Source organism: Blennius ocellaris (assembly GCF_963422515.1).
Source record: "Blennius ocellaris genome assembly, chromosome: 17".
Lineage (NCBI taxonomy): Eukaryota > Metazoa > Chordata > Actinopteri > Blenniiformes > Blenniidae > Blennius > Blennius ocellaris.
Genome location: NC_137666.1, coordinates 18,535,932 through 18,551,314, shown reverse-complemented (window position 1 = coordinate 18,551,314; position 15,383 = coordinate 18,535,932). Strand labels below are relative to the sequence as shown.

At 41.6% G+C, this 15,383-nt stretch overlaps 1 protein-coding gene across 1 annotated transcript in view; it reads right to left on the bottom strand.

The window, feature by feature from the left end:
• Positions 1-15,144, bottom strand: part of tmem63c (transmembrane protein 63C) — a gene marked incomplete at both ends in the record, with an annotated part of 30,731 nt that extends 15,587 nt beyond the window's left edge. Inside the window, 7 exons of the mRNA XM_080513520.1 lie at positions 372-480; positions 588-639; positions 1,270-1,412; positions 2,926-2,963; positions 6,955-7,042; positions 9,038-9,117; positions 14,935-15,144. Of these exons, the coding sequence (XP_080369646.1) occupies positions 372-480; positions 588-639; positions 1,270-1,412; positions 2,926-2,963; positions 6,955-7,042; positions 9,038-9,117; positions 14,935-15,144 (720 nt within the window). The remainder of the gene's footprint in view (positions 1-371; positions 481-587; positions 640-1,269; positions 1,413-2,925; positions 2,964-6,954; positions 7,043-9,037; positions 9,118-14,934) is intronic.
• Between the last annotated feature and the right edge of the window lie 239 nt (positions 15,145-15,383).

Here is a 15,383-nt window from a genome sequence, read left to right as displayed (position 1 = left end):
CTGGTTCAAATCCCTTTGCTCATGGGTCCCAGGTCAGTCTGTATCCTTTAACTTGCTGCATCAGCATCCAGCTTAACATCACAGGATGTTTTCAGCAGATGTCAGAAACACAATTTATCCTACAGTTGTGGTATGTAGAACTAAATTAGAAAGCCGTGAGACTTTGACAGTTCAATTTGATTTAAGGGTCCAGGCAAATAAGATTTTGTGAATTTGGGACAAAACAACCATCTTGTCTATAAAATCTGCAGACCTCTAGTTTTAAATCTTGTTTTGCCCAACTAAAATTGCTGAATTGGCATGATAAGGCAGTTTGTGCCATGAAGGATGGCGAGGCCTCGGTGGTTAACAACGATGCGATGGTGACATACCTTCTCATCTTCCCTGTATTCCAAGCGTATCGAGTGGTGAGCCATACACAGCAGCGTGATGATGAAGTAAACCAGAGCGAAGATGCTGTGCAGCCACAGAAACCTGTCCCTTGGAGGCACATAAACAAACAGAACGGTTATAGATAGCTCCGCTCTTTCACCGTTCCCGGGATCGTTGGTGAAACTTGATGTCATGGCTGCGAGTGTTCGACTCACTTTGCACTAACATTGGCCAATGTTGTTCTTCCAAAGTTCTCCGGACTGTCTCCTGTAGAAATAATGACACGTGACAGAGTCATTTGGACTTCCGTGAAGGGAAACCGCTCCTTTTTAAATCCGGATGGAGGCTGAGGCAGAAATGATGCAATGCAGCTATTCAAAGAAAACGTTTTCCCGTCTAATTCTCATAAATTACCCATCATATCAATGAATTCAGCACAAAATGCATGACTGTGACCTGGCAACCCTTCGTTTGCACTTTTCCGGGCAGCCCCTGTTGGTTTGTGTAACACACTGGTTCAAATGATGACATGCAGCAGTAATCAGAAAAGTTCCTCCACCCCAAACCTGACACCTCCATGAGTACGATGACAGAGGACATAAACCACTTTCTTATTTCCTACAAGCTGACCCAGAGGAGGGCTTGCTGACTTTCCACTGGCGTGCTGGTAACTCCCACTGAGGCAAAGTGTAGCTTTTATGCACACAAGTATTGTTTTTACCTCCGGAGTCCTGCGCGACGATGTTTTTTTATAAAAACTGGACCTGACCACAAGCAAAATCGGTGAAAGCATTTAACTATCCTCTGCTGTGATTGTGTCTGTGTGGCCTTCCGCTCTCTTCCTGCGAGGTGCCCCACGTGCATCTCCCTTCAAACAGTCTGAAAGGACTGAAATACCCAGAAGGTTCCCGGAAAAGTTGACCGGCAGGATCACGGCCAAAGACAGCAGCGAAACCACGGTCATGAGCAGGATGATGTGACGCTGGAAGGACAGGTACGTAACGGCGTCGATCCCACATTTGCTGCGAATCTCCTCGTCCCTGCAGAAAATAACGACAGAAGGGAAATTAAATAACCCAAAGTCTTTATATCAGTGGTGTCAAGTTAATTTTAGTTCCAGTTCGATCTGAATGAAAGCAGATATAAGCTGGTGGTCAATGTTATGATCCAGGAAGATGGGGAAGCTGGTACCATCATGGAGAAAGGTCAGCTGAAGCCTTTTTAACGTACATTAGTTGATTCACTAAATCTCTCCTTCAATTTCAGCCACACCATGATGTTAAATCACACAAAGATGAAGCAGCGAGAAGATAAAGAGTGTTCCAGTCCTCTCGTTGCAGAACAGAACGTGGATGGAGCGATCGAATTATGGTAAAATACTTGTAGGCTTCACCACCTCAGGTACAGGTGTTCCATCTTTTATCGGAGTTGAAGTCAAAAGTGAAAATAATCTGTAAATAGCACCTCCGTCATTTCATAAAACCGAAACACTGTCATGGTACACACTTCGTTTCTTGTGTTATATGAGACTCTGACTCTGTGTTAGTTGCTTTTCCATGTCCAAAAACATGGAGTCCTCCCCTGAGCAAACTGACAGTGTGAAACAACAAGAACAGACAGGAGACGAGGAGAAGGCGAGGCAAGGAGCCTGAAATGAGTCCGAATTACAAAATAACACAGGAAACGAAATGTATGCCATGACAAACGCACTGAAAAATCCTGCCACTGTGTTTCTCTGAAGACTCATGTCATATACTGACTTACTTCATCGTGGCTTTCCTCCTAATGCAAGGTAGTCCTGCAGGCTGGCTCGTTCCTTCTACTGGCCCGGGGGCCTTTTGTTTGACATCCCTGCTCTCGAGTATCATGAAATGAAATGTTGCAAACTGTTCTTCGGCCTCAAATATGAAAATTCAACAAAAACCAGATGTAGTGACAATCAGAGTTGCATCTCAATCTAGATCATGTACGCAGGCCGGTGGAGCCGGCCCACAGCTCCCAACTCATCATGAGTAATAGTGGCACCACTACTTTGGTGTCAGAAGCTGTGGTGAGCAGGCGGGAGGTTCAGGAAACCCGGCGTCGTAAAATAGAACCAAAAAAAAAGAAGGAGGAGAAGAAAAAAAAATGCATGAAAAAAAGAAGCGGTGCATGTTGGTCTGATGGCGGCCCACACATCGCGAGCTCGCAGGGTGGGTTTGCTCTTCCTTGAGGTCCCAGCGAGAGCCGGGAGCACGGCGGCTAAAAACAGAGGCACCCAAACGCCGCCACAATACTATGGAAACCATGGATACCGTGGAAATTGCTTTTCTTTTTTTTTACGGGTCTAAATGTGTTGTGTGCAGTCAGACTCCAGCAAGTGCAAATATTCAACGGGGGGGAAGCCGTGGCACCAGCGGTCACACCAGCCCAGACTCGTTTGTTTTCGCTGCTAAATGAGATATAACGCAAGGCTTTACATTCGACGGTGACATCAGCTCTGGGGCCAATGAAAGGACGCCGGCTGAAATGAGGAAAGGGTCGAATAATTACGGCTGCTTTGTGTTTACTTACTTCATATGGTAAAGAGATGAGAGCCACGAGCAGAAGCCCTGCAAGGGAAGAAAATAACCACAAAACAAGCGATTATTCAGTTATTAAAGACATATGCATGCACGTCTGCGTCTACCACATCTGGCTTACTGCGTCCGCCATTTGCATAGTAATACAGTCTGCAGGGTGACATCAAGATTGATGTTTAATAGGTCTAGCCTGGAGCTGTAATCACTTTACTGCAGCCTCAGCTTTTGTGTAGGCACAGGGCGATGACTCCAGTCTGACTCTTTGACTTGCACTGTTATAAACATGCAGGGAGTGACCTCAGTCTATCACACAGGTGTCATGCTGTTACAGTCTCGCTGAGTCAAACTTTCCCCATACAACAGTTTACACAGGGCAATCTCAGACAACTGGACGGCATTATGAGATCCCAACAAGGAGCAATTTCAGACACAATACATCATTGGCAAACGAGAGGTGACAGGGTGGTATTACCGGTGTAAACAAAGGCAAACCAGAGCAGACAGACTGCTCGAGATCAGTGTTATCGGTGACGATCCATCCATCTAGCTTCTGGACCGTTATTATCCAACTGAAGGAGCTGATCCCAGCTGAATATGGGCCTGACATTCTAAGGTCCTGCATAAAGCGGGCTGAATTGCACACTCAGGCGATAGATTGTGCTTTCTGTTTGCGTGGGATTTGCAGGTGATTTACTCAGAACAACAACATGAGAGACACTTTGGCATGTGTTGGACCAGTAGTGTGATACACAGTCTAGCTCGGGGGTCACATCTTGACTGGGCCGGATAGGTAAAAAAACGTCATAATAATCTTTACCTTAAACTTTTTAAAGTTATTTTTTGCTGTAGCATTGTATACATGATGAAAATGTCTATATCATCACAAAACCAAACAATAATTTCCTCATAGAGCCACTTTTAATGATGCAAAATACAGCGAAATGTCCCAGAAATGTCTTCTATAGCTGTTGCATTACGCATGTTTTTACAAACTCGCCCTGGCAGCATGGCTGTGAGGCGAGCTTGATAGCAACAACGGAACTTGGAGTAAATATTAAAAGTAAATATGAATTTGCCTAAAAAACTTAAAAGAGCAATCGAGGAGGTGATAAACTCCACTGAGAAAAGTTGCGGAGAGCCAGCTGAGGCAATGAAGAAGCATCTGTGCTAAAGGCTGAGCTGATTTGCGCCACTTTTTCAGATATGAAACACACAATAATTAACAAAGCAGGCGTTTCAGAAGCCAGTAATTCATGTTGTCTATTGATCCATTTGCCAATAATTCATGAAGATAACTACATTAAATAGATCAGTGCGTGCTGTAAGTCGATCGACTCACACAGTATGTGTGTTTGTGATTCTTAAACCTTTAGTAAGAAAGGACACCCTGCACAGTCTATAACAGGTTTAATGCATGCTACCTGCTGTGCGATTTTAACAATCTTATGCGTTCACAACTTCCTACGTATACTGTTTGACACAATTCTAATAAATCTTGGACATGACAGGAAGTTTGCTGTGTGTGGAGAGCACAACACAAACACAAGCTGACTAAGCGGTCAGTGTAGAAATAATCTTTTTCTCCCCGATACTGTGCAGCAAACAGACGACCTGCCGGCTCCTCAAACTCAGCACTTCTTCACTATAATTATTCTATCAGAGTAACTAACTGTGCCCCGCGGTGCCTGTAGCTGCTGGTCGCTCAGTGGAAATTAGTCTGCTCGAGTGGGCCACCGTTTATTGTTTTGGACGTCTTCCAGCTCCAATGCGACTCGGGCTGAGAAACTCTCTGACTGAGAGGGCGAGGCGAGTCAAGTGTCACGTTCGCGGCATCTGCGAGCCAATAACTGAAGATCTCATGGACTGTCCCATCGTAAAACTAAATAGAAATGAATTAGCTGTAAACTTGTCCTTGTAACTATAAAACGTCTTCAAGGTTTTCCAGTTCACGGCTGAAGACAGCGGAGGAGTTTCCAGTGTGTGGCTTGTTTTTGAGCTGAAGCTGGAAGCAGCGGAGGCAACAAGGCAGTTCGCGGGGGTGACGAGGGAATGAAGCCAGTGACTGGAAAATGTGAAAGTGTCAGAAATTATTAAGACAAAACCTAAAACAAGGAGGATTTTTATTTTTTTTCTCCCTGAACAAAAAGGCAGTTCTTTTGTCACTGCAAAAGCTTATTTGGATGTTTGTCCCACTGGACATTAAGCTTGTCAAATGTATATTAGTGCAGCATAATGTTCCTTAGATATTAATCTGACCAGATCAGTAAACATTTGGCAGATAACCAATATACTGATAATGATATATATCATTCATAAAAAAGAACAAAAAAACATCTTGTATAATCAGCTTTTGTAAATAATAAAAAAAGATACAAGGAGTAAATTTGGACAATCTTTCTATGTTTATTTCAGCGCAAAACAGTTTTTTGTTTTTTTTCAAACTTACATCTATGAAAGATGTCAATTGAGCCATTTCCTGATTGTATTCATCTGCTACTCTCACCTGTTTCCTTCTGCATATTGTGCATGTTAAGCCTAAAAACACACATTGTTGATACTGGCTCACTTCCGTTTAATGGACAGAAATCAAATTTTTCTATTTATTTTTCCACGACTCAAATTGATGGATTCCAATATGACGGCGGATATATCTCGAGTCCGGAGTGAAACGATGTCATGATAACTTAGGAGTAACGAAAACTCCAAATGCTCTCAATTTTATTGCTAAATATATGAATAAAGGTTCAAAATGTCGCTGAAATGTCGTGATTGTGCCACAGTGTTCTTTCTCATGTCGACAAAATCCTATTACTTCCTGGACTCTCCTTTCAGGATAGATTTTTTTTTCTACACAAATCACCCTGACAGTAAAGATCTGATGCTGATGTTAAAGGGCCATTTAGTTCCAGGTCTCTGTTTTGCAAATTCTATTTAAACTGTTCAGCCCTTGGTCATGTTTTACACTTTACAATGTGCTCATGTCTACCTTTTATTAGCTGCACACATGTTGGTGGGTGAGTCTTCATGTGTGGGGCCGACACATTAACGTAGCACAGTCTTTAGCCTTCACCATCACAAACACATCCTTCATCTTAACTTCACCCTAATTGTACCCTCAGCCTAAAAAAACATATAATAAGTTAAACCTTAAGAACATGTGGGCGATTGTATCTTGGCCCTAAAAAGTAGCTCCGGCCCCTTGAGACAACTTTCAAACACACACTCACACTTAAAATAATGTTCCTTAGTCCGACGTTAACCTCAACCACAACCAAACTCTGACCCTTTGCTAACCTTAAACTAACTCCACCCTCAGTCCGACCTTCAAGCACGCCTCAGCTGGAAATTGTTCCCACAGAGGAGACAGGTCTTCATGCTGGGAGGCCTTTTCCACCGTTATAACAAACGAAAAGCTGATCAAATCTCATCAATTCCGTGTGCCAGAGACTTTCATCACGCTCATTTGCGCTTTAGTTTGCCTGTACTGGTAAAGGTAAGACACCGTCATGTGGTTTGAGTGAGAACAACATGACAAAATCATACATTCACTCTGTTTGAAGAATTTGTTTTGGGAACTCATCAAAGATCCTGCTGGGCTGTGAGGGAAGATGTTGCGATTTCTTTTTCTTTTTTTTAATTCTTACTAACACCTTTCAGTTGCTTTCAGTCTGATTCCTGTGTCTCCCTGACATTTGATTAGGAATTTTCTTGACAGATTTTAACACAAAAGGCGTAGTAAAAAGGACAGAGGCCTCATTTAGACGACAACGCTTCAAGTGACAACGCATGACTGTTGTGTTGGTATTACAGAAAACATTCGCCTTTAAATGGCGACGTCTTGAAAGCGACAGGAATGCCGCGAGGAAGAAGTTGTTATCATGTTTGGCCACTAGTGGGTGCTGTTGTTTGTTTTGGTAATGAAACCACACCCATATGGGCGCAGAGATCAGTACGCTATAAACATCAACGACGGCAGCAGACGGACATTCGTATGTACAGACGATTGTGATGAAAAACTCACCATGTCCTTGGTGTCCGAGTCAGAGGGGCTCGACTCAGAGGGAGACTTCTCTTTCTCACTCGGTTCTCCATAAAACAAGGACGTCAGACTGAGCAGAGAAAATAACACAACAACAGGAAGTCATCGCAAAACAACATCATGTATCAGCACTTTGTATCAGCACTTTAAAAACACAGGTCGTGCTTCAATCTGTGTGATCGGGGCTCGTGTGAGTGTTTTCCTCTGCCGACACATCTGCAGCGTGTCAAATTAAGCAGCCTAATTGAATTTACTATGAGCGAAGACACACAGATGCTTCTTGCCCCGGAGTGACGCGAAGCCGCCGTCGGTCGGGCGGCACTAATCGCGCCCACAGTCCCCGGGAGAGGAGATCCAGGTCGAGCAGAAGAAGCACTGCTGCAGAGTCATGCAGACCTGCAGTCATTTCACCGTCTCAAAGCTTTGATCAATAAATATGAAGAGGCGCACGATTAATCTCTGAATGGTACAAATGTTGTCTCCTCTTCAACTCTCACTGTACGTCACCGTGTCCATATTCGTAGAAAATGTGTGTAATTACAAACACTTTCTGCTTTTTGTACGAAGAAACATGCTTGAAAGCAGCTTTGCTTGTGTGATTTGTGATGTTATTTACTTAAAAAAAAAAAAAAAGGCATCTTGGTTTAATGTGATTTTTATACAAACTCCAATAATCGCCAGAATGTTGTTAAGTTCTGTGATGTTCTGCTGGTAAATCTACTAAAATCAGCAAGTCTTTCAAGTTGCTTGAACTTGTTTAGACTTGTAGTAGAAATTAATGCCACAAGTAATTTAAACAGGACGAGATGCAACTTTCAATTAAAAAGAGCTAAAAAAACGATAACAGCACGGACTAATGTGACTCAACACTGCCACCTAATGTACACCAGAGGCATGACTTAAATTGTATAATTGTAGGGTAAATTGTATATTTCTCTTTAATGCTCATTTGCACCACAGGTTTTTACAGGTTGAACCTTCAGAGGGAAATAAAGCAGCGGACGTCAGGCTGAGTGCCACAGGCAGTGTGGGGAAGTCGTAAAGCAGAAAAGAGTAATGAAATGTAGGCTTTGCCTTCTTTACGAGCTTATAAGAGAAAATATTCAATAACACCAGCTTTATGGCTGCGCGTCCATTATGTTATTTACCAGGATCAAACTACAAACCGTAACCAGCTCCAGCCTCTCCTGTGCAAAAATGTTGAAGTGTTGAATGAGGTTTTTTTTAATGGTTTTAGCACATTGTATTTATTGTTGGACAAAGACCACAGCTGAAGTCTTCTTGTTCTCGCTGGACATTTTTTTTTTTTTTAACTGTTTTTTTTTTTTTAAGATTTCCGATTTGAAGTATGTTTATGTTTACAATATAGTTTAAGTGTATGTGAGCCAGTAAAATGTTTCACTCACACACCTTACTTACGTGTTTACTGTCCTGGAACAAAGCCTTATTTTGGTCTAGCTTTTTTTTTTTTTTTTTTAATAGTACTTGACTCTGAATAAAGATATTTTGACAAAAAAATGTATTCCTCCCCAGAATATAAATGCATTGGTTAATTGAAGATCACGTATGGCTGTAAGAAAGACTATAATATATATATATATATATATATACATACATACATACATACATACATACATACATACATATATATATATATATATATATGTATATATATAAAATTACAACCTTATTGACAGTATATGGCAGCATAGCATTAATTTGTGTCGATACTGGACCGACATAATCTGTTTTTATGCACATTGTGCTTAATTCTCCCCCCAAAAATACGTGTAGCCTGTAATTGGAAGATGTAATGAGATTATTCCATTTTAACTACCTTGAAATAAAATGTATTGACCTTATGAATAAAGCCATTTATGAACACATGAACATACATTTTGTAGAGAAGATAAATAAATGTGGACAGGCCCAGCAGCAGTTTGCACTCAGCAGAGGGAGCTGCAGCACCAGAACTCACACCACCGAGCCTATTCACTGCACATTACATGTTGACGTGGCTCTCGGGCTCCAAAGTGGTGAATTTCAGCGTGTTGAGGGGTTTTACCTGTCGTTCTCCATGAGCAGAGCCAGGCGGCCATAGTCCCACGCAGCCTTCCTCAGGCAAGAAAAGATGAGCAACAAAAACTGCAACACAGAGAAAAGAAAGGCAGGAGACGGCAATTCATTTCTCTGAAGGTCCACGTGGAAACAAAAGAACACGTGTGTGGGCAGGACGGAGTCATAACTGAAACCTGTACATTTACCTCTGAATCAACAGCAGCATGTTATGTGGTTTTATTAAGAAGCTGTTCCTGCTTGATCTGGGGAAGATGTTTCAAATTGTAATATTTCAACAGTGATTTGTTTTACACAAACACACACACATGTATATATAGACACACACACACACATATATATATATATATATATATATATATATATATATATTCTATAAAAAAAGGAGTAGTTATCCCATTAGAATATTAATTGTAAGTTTTACTAAGTAATTTACATGACAATTCCAAATGAAAACCCATCATTTTGGCATTTTTGCTTGAACCGGCAGAAAAACTGAAAACGGTGTAGTTTTGTAATAAAACTAGACGTGCACTCAGACAACAATATGCTATGAACATTAACAATGGTGAGGACGTTCATACGGACAGACGATGAAGTAAATATTGTTATGATGGACCGGGAGTCAAGACACTCTAGAGGAAAACATTGTAGTGATCGTCTATCTACTGAGCATGTGCAGAAGAACTATTGACGACAGCTGTTGTGCGCAGGTGTAGTCGCAGTGTTTGTGTCGGGTTTTTTTTTTTAAGTTGCATTTTCTCCCGTTTCCACGGCGATGGCGTCAGAGCCTTTTTGAAAAGTTCCACTTTGGGAGTCGTTTTCAGAACGCTTCATTTTCAGTAGCTCTGAGTACCGTTTTCATGGAAACAAACATACAAAACACAATCAAAGTTTATCTTTTTTAATTCTAAACGTTGTTAAATGGGGCCTGAATGAACTGAGGCCACGCGTACACGTACCCAGGAAAAAAAAGAAAAAAAAGAAAAAAAAAAGATATATATTGCTCTCTACGCTTAATAAAAAATAAATCTTAATTTACAAGGACCACATTTACACCTGGGTCAGAGCTGCTATGAACATGCTAAACCTGTAGGGGGCAGTGTCGCGTGAGGCATGAAGCTATGATAGCCAATCAGAACCCTGGAAAAAAACATGACATCACAAATTGTGACCTAAATATCTGCCAACCTGCCTTTAGATGCAACCGCAGACAGTTTATCCAAGGCTCCACTGTGGCCGGAGTTTTCAAGTATATCGTTTGTGGTGAGTCATAGCTGCATTTATGTGTAAATGCGTGGCCCAAACGCAGAGAAATATCACTGTTTTTTTCAAATATCCATCCATCCATCCATTATCTACCGATTATCCGGGGCCGGGTCGTGGAGGCAGCAGTTTAAGCAGGGATGCCCAGACATCCCTCGCCCCAGACACTTCCTCCAGCTCTTCCGGTGGAACCCCAAGGCGTTCCTAAAGGTACAACCAGCCACCCTACTGAGGAACCTCATTTCAGCTGCTTGTATCCGGGATCTCATTCTTTCGGTCATGACCCACAGTTCATGACCATAGGAGAGGGTGGGAACGAAGATCGACCGGTAAATCGAGAGTTCGGTCTTTTGGCTCAGCTCCTTCTTCACCACGACGGACTGATACAACGACCACAGAACTGCACCAATCCGCCTGTCGATCTCACGCTCCATCTTTCCCCCACTCTATGAACAAGACCCCCGAGATACTTGCACTTCTCCACTTGGGGCAAGGGCCCTCCACCGACCTGACGGGGGCAAGCCACCCATTTCCGGTCGAGAACCATGGTACCATGATCCTCATCCCAGTTGCTTCACACTCGGCTGCAAACCTCACCAGCACAAGCCTCCATTTTCAACTACCCAGTACGTGTAAACGTGGCCTAAGTTACAAATCAAATCTATTGAAGTTCCAGGAATGACATACTTTCTTTAAAAAAAAAAACTGGCACTGGTTTTCCACTCCCAAAACAAATCTACATGCATGTATTCTCCTGTGGGTCTAATGTCCTCCATTCTGTTTGATTGTGAAGCTGAGGAGTCCACAAACAATAGAGTCAAAATACAGCCTCAGTAATGAGCCGAGATGTTTCTTTAGTGCATTGAGTGCGGGGTTGTCTTGGAAACTGCTAAAGACAGGTCAGCGTGCACACATGAACGCACGGCGTGCAGTAATGACACATGAGCGCGGTCAATGGTAAGAATAAATCTGAATAGCCTCCATTTCAACACAAGTGGAGAGCAAACTGAACAGAACAATGAGGGACTAAGAAAAGAGCCCTATTCAAACAAAAAGTCACTTTAAAAGTGAACTCGCCCATTCAAACACCCGCGAGCCGAATCAGTGATGAATGTTGACAAATGCTAATCAGGGTAAAAGTGCTATTGGAGGATTGATTTCAATTGCGGCGTTAAATCATTACCTGATTTGAGTAGAGACGACACTTGGTTTAGTGGGCGGGAATGACAACGGTGTTAATGGGAAGAAAGCTCCCATTAAGGCCGAATGATTCATTCTTTAGCGGCCTGAAGTCGTGCATAGACAATCAGGAAGAGCTGACTGAGGCCAGTGGATGAATAATGAAGCTGTGTTCACATTAGCAGTCAGGGTCTAAACTCTTCAAGAGAAGAATGTGTGTTTTCTTTGCTTCTCAGCTCCTCCCTGTTGTCTTTCTTCGATAATCTGTCTTGATGCGTCGGCGTGCTCTCCTCAAGTCCCACTGATGATTTATTCTGTAAGATGATGTATTTGATGCTCTCATCACCTGGGGAGGGGGGGGGGGGAGCTTTGACTCATGCTCGTCATTACGAGACGGCGCTCAACCTTCTGCGTTGGCTTGACAACCAGGCAGGGGTAAAATAAACCAATTAAAACCAGGGGAAGGCAGACGGGGAGTGACATCAGCTTGACAAGGCCTAACAGTGGAACGGAAACCTGTGACAAGTCAGACTGAAGGACTGCTATTATGTGACAAACACACTTCTCTGTTTGTAAATATGATTATTCGCAAACCACATATTTAGGCCTCATTCACACAATGTTTCATGAGAAATCGCATCGTTTTTGCATTTAAGTTTCAGTAAAGTTTCACATTTACACAACAACGTTTTGGAAACGATGTCTGTTTACATGGCAACGGCAGAAATACTGAAAAACAATGTAGTTAAGCATGTTGGACAAGTAGTGGCTGCTGTTGCTTGTTTTTTGTAATGAAACCACACACACATGCGTACGTACAGGCAGCAATACACTCTTGTTTTTACTGTGGAAACAGACATTTTCAAAACGTTGTTTAAACGCGAAATGTTACTGAAATCAAAACACAAAAACGGTGAAACATTAAACTGCTTGCCATTTCAATCTGATGTAGGTAAGTTATGGCTGAAAATGATTCTGGAGCTGTAGCTCTTTAGGTACCTCTGTTTTACTGAAACACGGGACACCTAGTGGACATTTTAGGAACAGCAGGTGTCTAATTATAAAAATGTTTGTCTTCTTTGTGAGTTTACGTGTCAGACACCCCTCGCTGTAGCTCAGATATGAATGTGAGGAGTAAAGCCAGCATAGCAAAGCTATGGCTTAATTTAACGCTTCTATTTACTTTTGACGATGAAGAAAAGGGAAAATGATAGTAATTTAAAAATATTTAATCATGCATTCACACCTGAAGGAAATTCAGAGAGATCCAATTATCTAAACGCACATCTCTGCACGGATGGTAATGTATGTATGTAATATGGAGTTTTATATAGGGGAAACCCACAGAGATCATGAAAGCCCTGCACTGAGAGAAGCCAAATGATCATGACGTCGTTTGAGGAAATAAAACATAATTTTGCAGATTTTTTATTAAATTAGGCCGTATTTATATGAGTCGCATACATCCTGAAACGATTAAAAAAAAAACATGTTGCCGTGTTGCTTGTAATTGAAGATCCATCTGTCACATCAGGTCCATATGCTGTCTTATCTCAACACGTTGTGTTGTTTATATTTTTGTGATATTATCCTCTTTCCAAACACGCATACTTCCTCTCCTGCTGAGGAACCTTACAATCATACAGTCTGTTAATGGACCTTTGAAGGTTGAAACACTTTAGTTCAGATCTATGTATATCAGTGTGATTTTCCGAGCGAGATGGTGATATAGCTCCACTTCCTGTTATTTATTTTTTATTACTAAACCAGAGTTATTATGATTAAAGCTTCATTAAATAATTCAAACTCATCACAGACTCTCGTGTTATTAACACAGTGTTAAGTAGTAATCTTGGTACATCAATTAGGATCTAAAGAGAATTAGAGACTATACGAAGCCTGTTAGACAGTTTTATTATAGAAAAGTAGATATATCTTTATGAAAAGCTATGTATCTGTTTGACAGGTTTGTTGTACTATATTGTGGTTATACTTAGTCTTCTTTGCATTTTTACAATATCCATCCACTCATAAATTGTGTATTTTATTAATATAAATATTTTTAATAATACATTTTAAGTTCTTGACAAAGAATTGCGGTAAAAATACATAAAATGTCTGATTTAGCGTCTCACCTGTGTGAATCCTAGTATGTTTTCAGCTTTGCCCTCAGACACCAGAAGTGTCTCACCTGTGAGATTTGTTTTTGTTGTGTATTTCAAGATGTTTTCCTCCATCATTTTATTGCATGCTTCGAAAGAAAGTGAGCAATCAACCACAACAACCACACACACTCCCACTTAGGGTCTTAATTTAAGATCACCAATTAATCTCACATGCATGATTTTGGAATTGTGGGAGGAAACCGGGGTAAAAAGCGTTTGACTTAAATATATAGCAAGTCAATGGTCAAGTTTCTTGAACACAAAACTGTCTGAACTGATCTCACACACCTGATGCTGCTGTTCTGGTTGATCAGCATCAAGCGTCTGCAGCACGGTGTGAATCAGACTCCTGTAAAAATAGCCCTCGGACCGAGTGTCACCGCTCGGTGTCTGTTTGTGTCGGCACTCTTTGTGGTGCCTCTAAAGGTGTTGGCAGCTTTTGGAGATATTCAGGAACCTTGTTACTGAGGCTCATCGAGCTGCTGCTGTGTACAAACTACAGATCATCTGCAGAAAGAAAGATGGACTGAGGAGATCTCTGGTTTAAAAAAGGCAATATGCAGAGGATTAACGTAAAGACGTGGAGCTTTAGTCCTTTGCATCAAGGGCTTTTGTCCCACCTGTGATCTGATTGGACACCCAATACAATTTAATCACTGAAAGTATACAGTAGTACTATAATTATTGTGTCCTTGAATTCACTTTCAGGATATTTCTGTGTTTTTCCCTCTAAAACTGTAATCAAATGATTTTGGGAAGCTGCTCAGGACAATAAATAAAGAGAATAATGCAATAAAGGTGAGCCCAAACATTAATCTTGACAACAATTAACATGTCATATTGACAATTAGAAAGAATTGCCTTAGTTAAAAAAAGGAAGATAAAGAAACAGAGATCCTAACAGAACAATTCTGTGTTCAGGAGACTAAATATTAAAATATTAATCAGTGTAAATGCTGATTTTGGTGGTTGGGTTCCCTCTGAACACACCGAGTTTGCATGTATGTATGTAATCTTTATTTTATCATAACAACAGAAGTTAGGTTTCATTATAATAATTAACTGTCATACAAATACTGTAAGCCAGGAGTAAACAGTGTTGTGAACACAACACTGACAATGAAACATTTTCATGAAATAATCAGTATCAATAATAGTGATTTCATATTTTTAAACCCGACCTTTTTAAATGTGAGAATCGTGTGTGTGTGTGTGTGTGTGTGTGTGTGTGTGTGTGTGTGTGTGTGTGCGTGTGTGTGTGTGTGTGTGTGTATACCATCCAGAGCACCACATTGATGGCGAGGACCGTGGGCACGCCCCCGAATGGCAGGCCCTGGAGGACGCTGCTGCGGGAGTGTGAGCTGTAGCATCTCTCCGCTGTGCCGTTTTCCAGCCCCAACTGGCCCAAGAAGCCCAGAACGTCCAGCTCCGGAGGCCTCGGCTCCACAGGGGGCGCTGTCGGCACAAACAGCTCAGACTGCGCCATCAGGCCTGGACCATGCCTGAGGAGGAAAACAATCAGCACTGATTGATCTGGCACAAATAACCAATAGGAAGAAATAACAAATAGTGTCTGGAGAGTTGCTATTTGTCGACACTGTGTCAGTCTCACTTAAAGTGTTAAACATGCAGCCCTCAGGCTGAAACAGGCCCACGACACGGTTCAATAAAGCGTCGATTACACAACAATGTTTTTAAGTGAAAGCAGAAAATCTTCCTAGTATT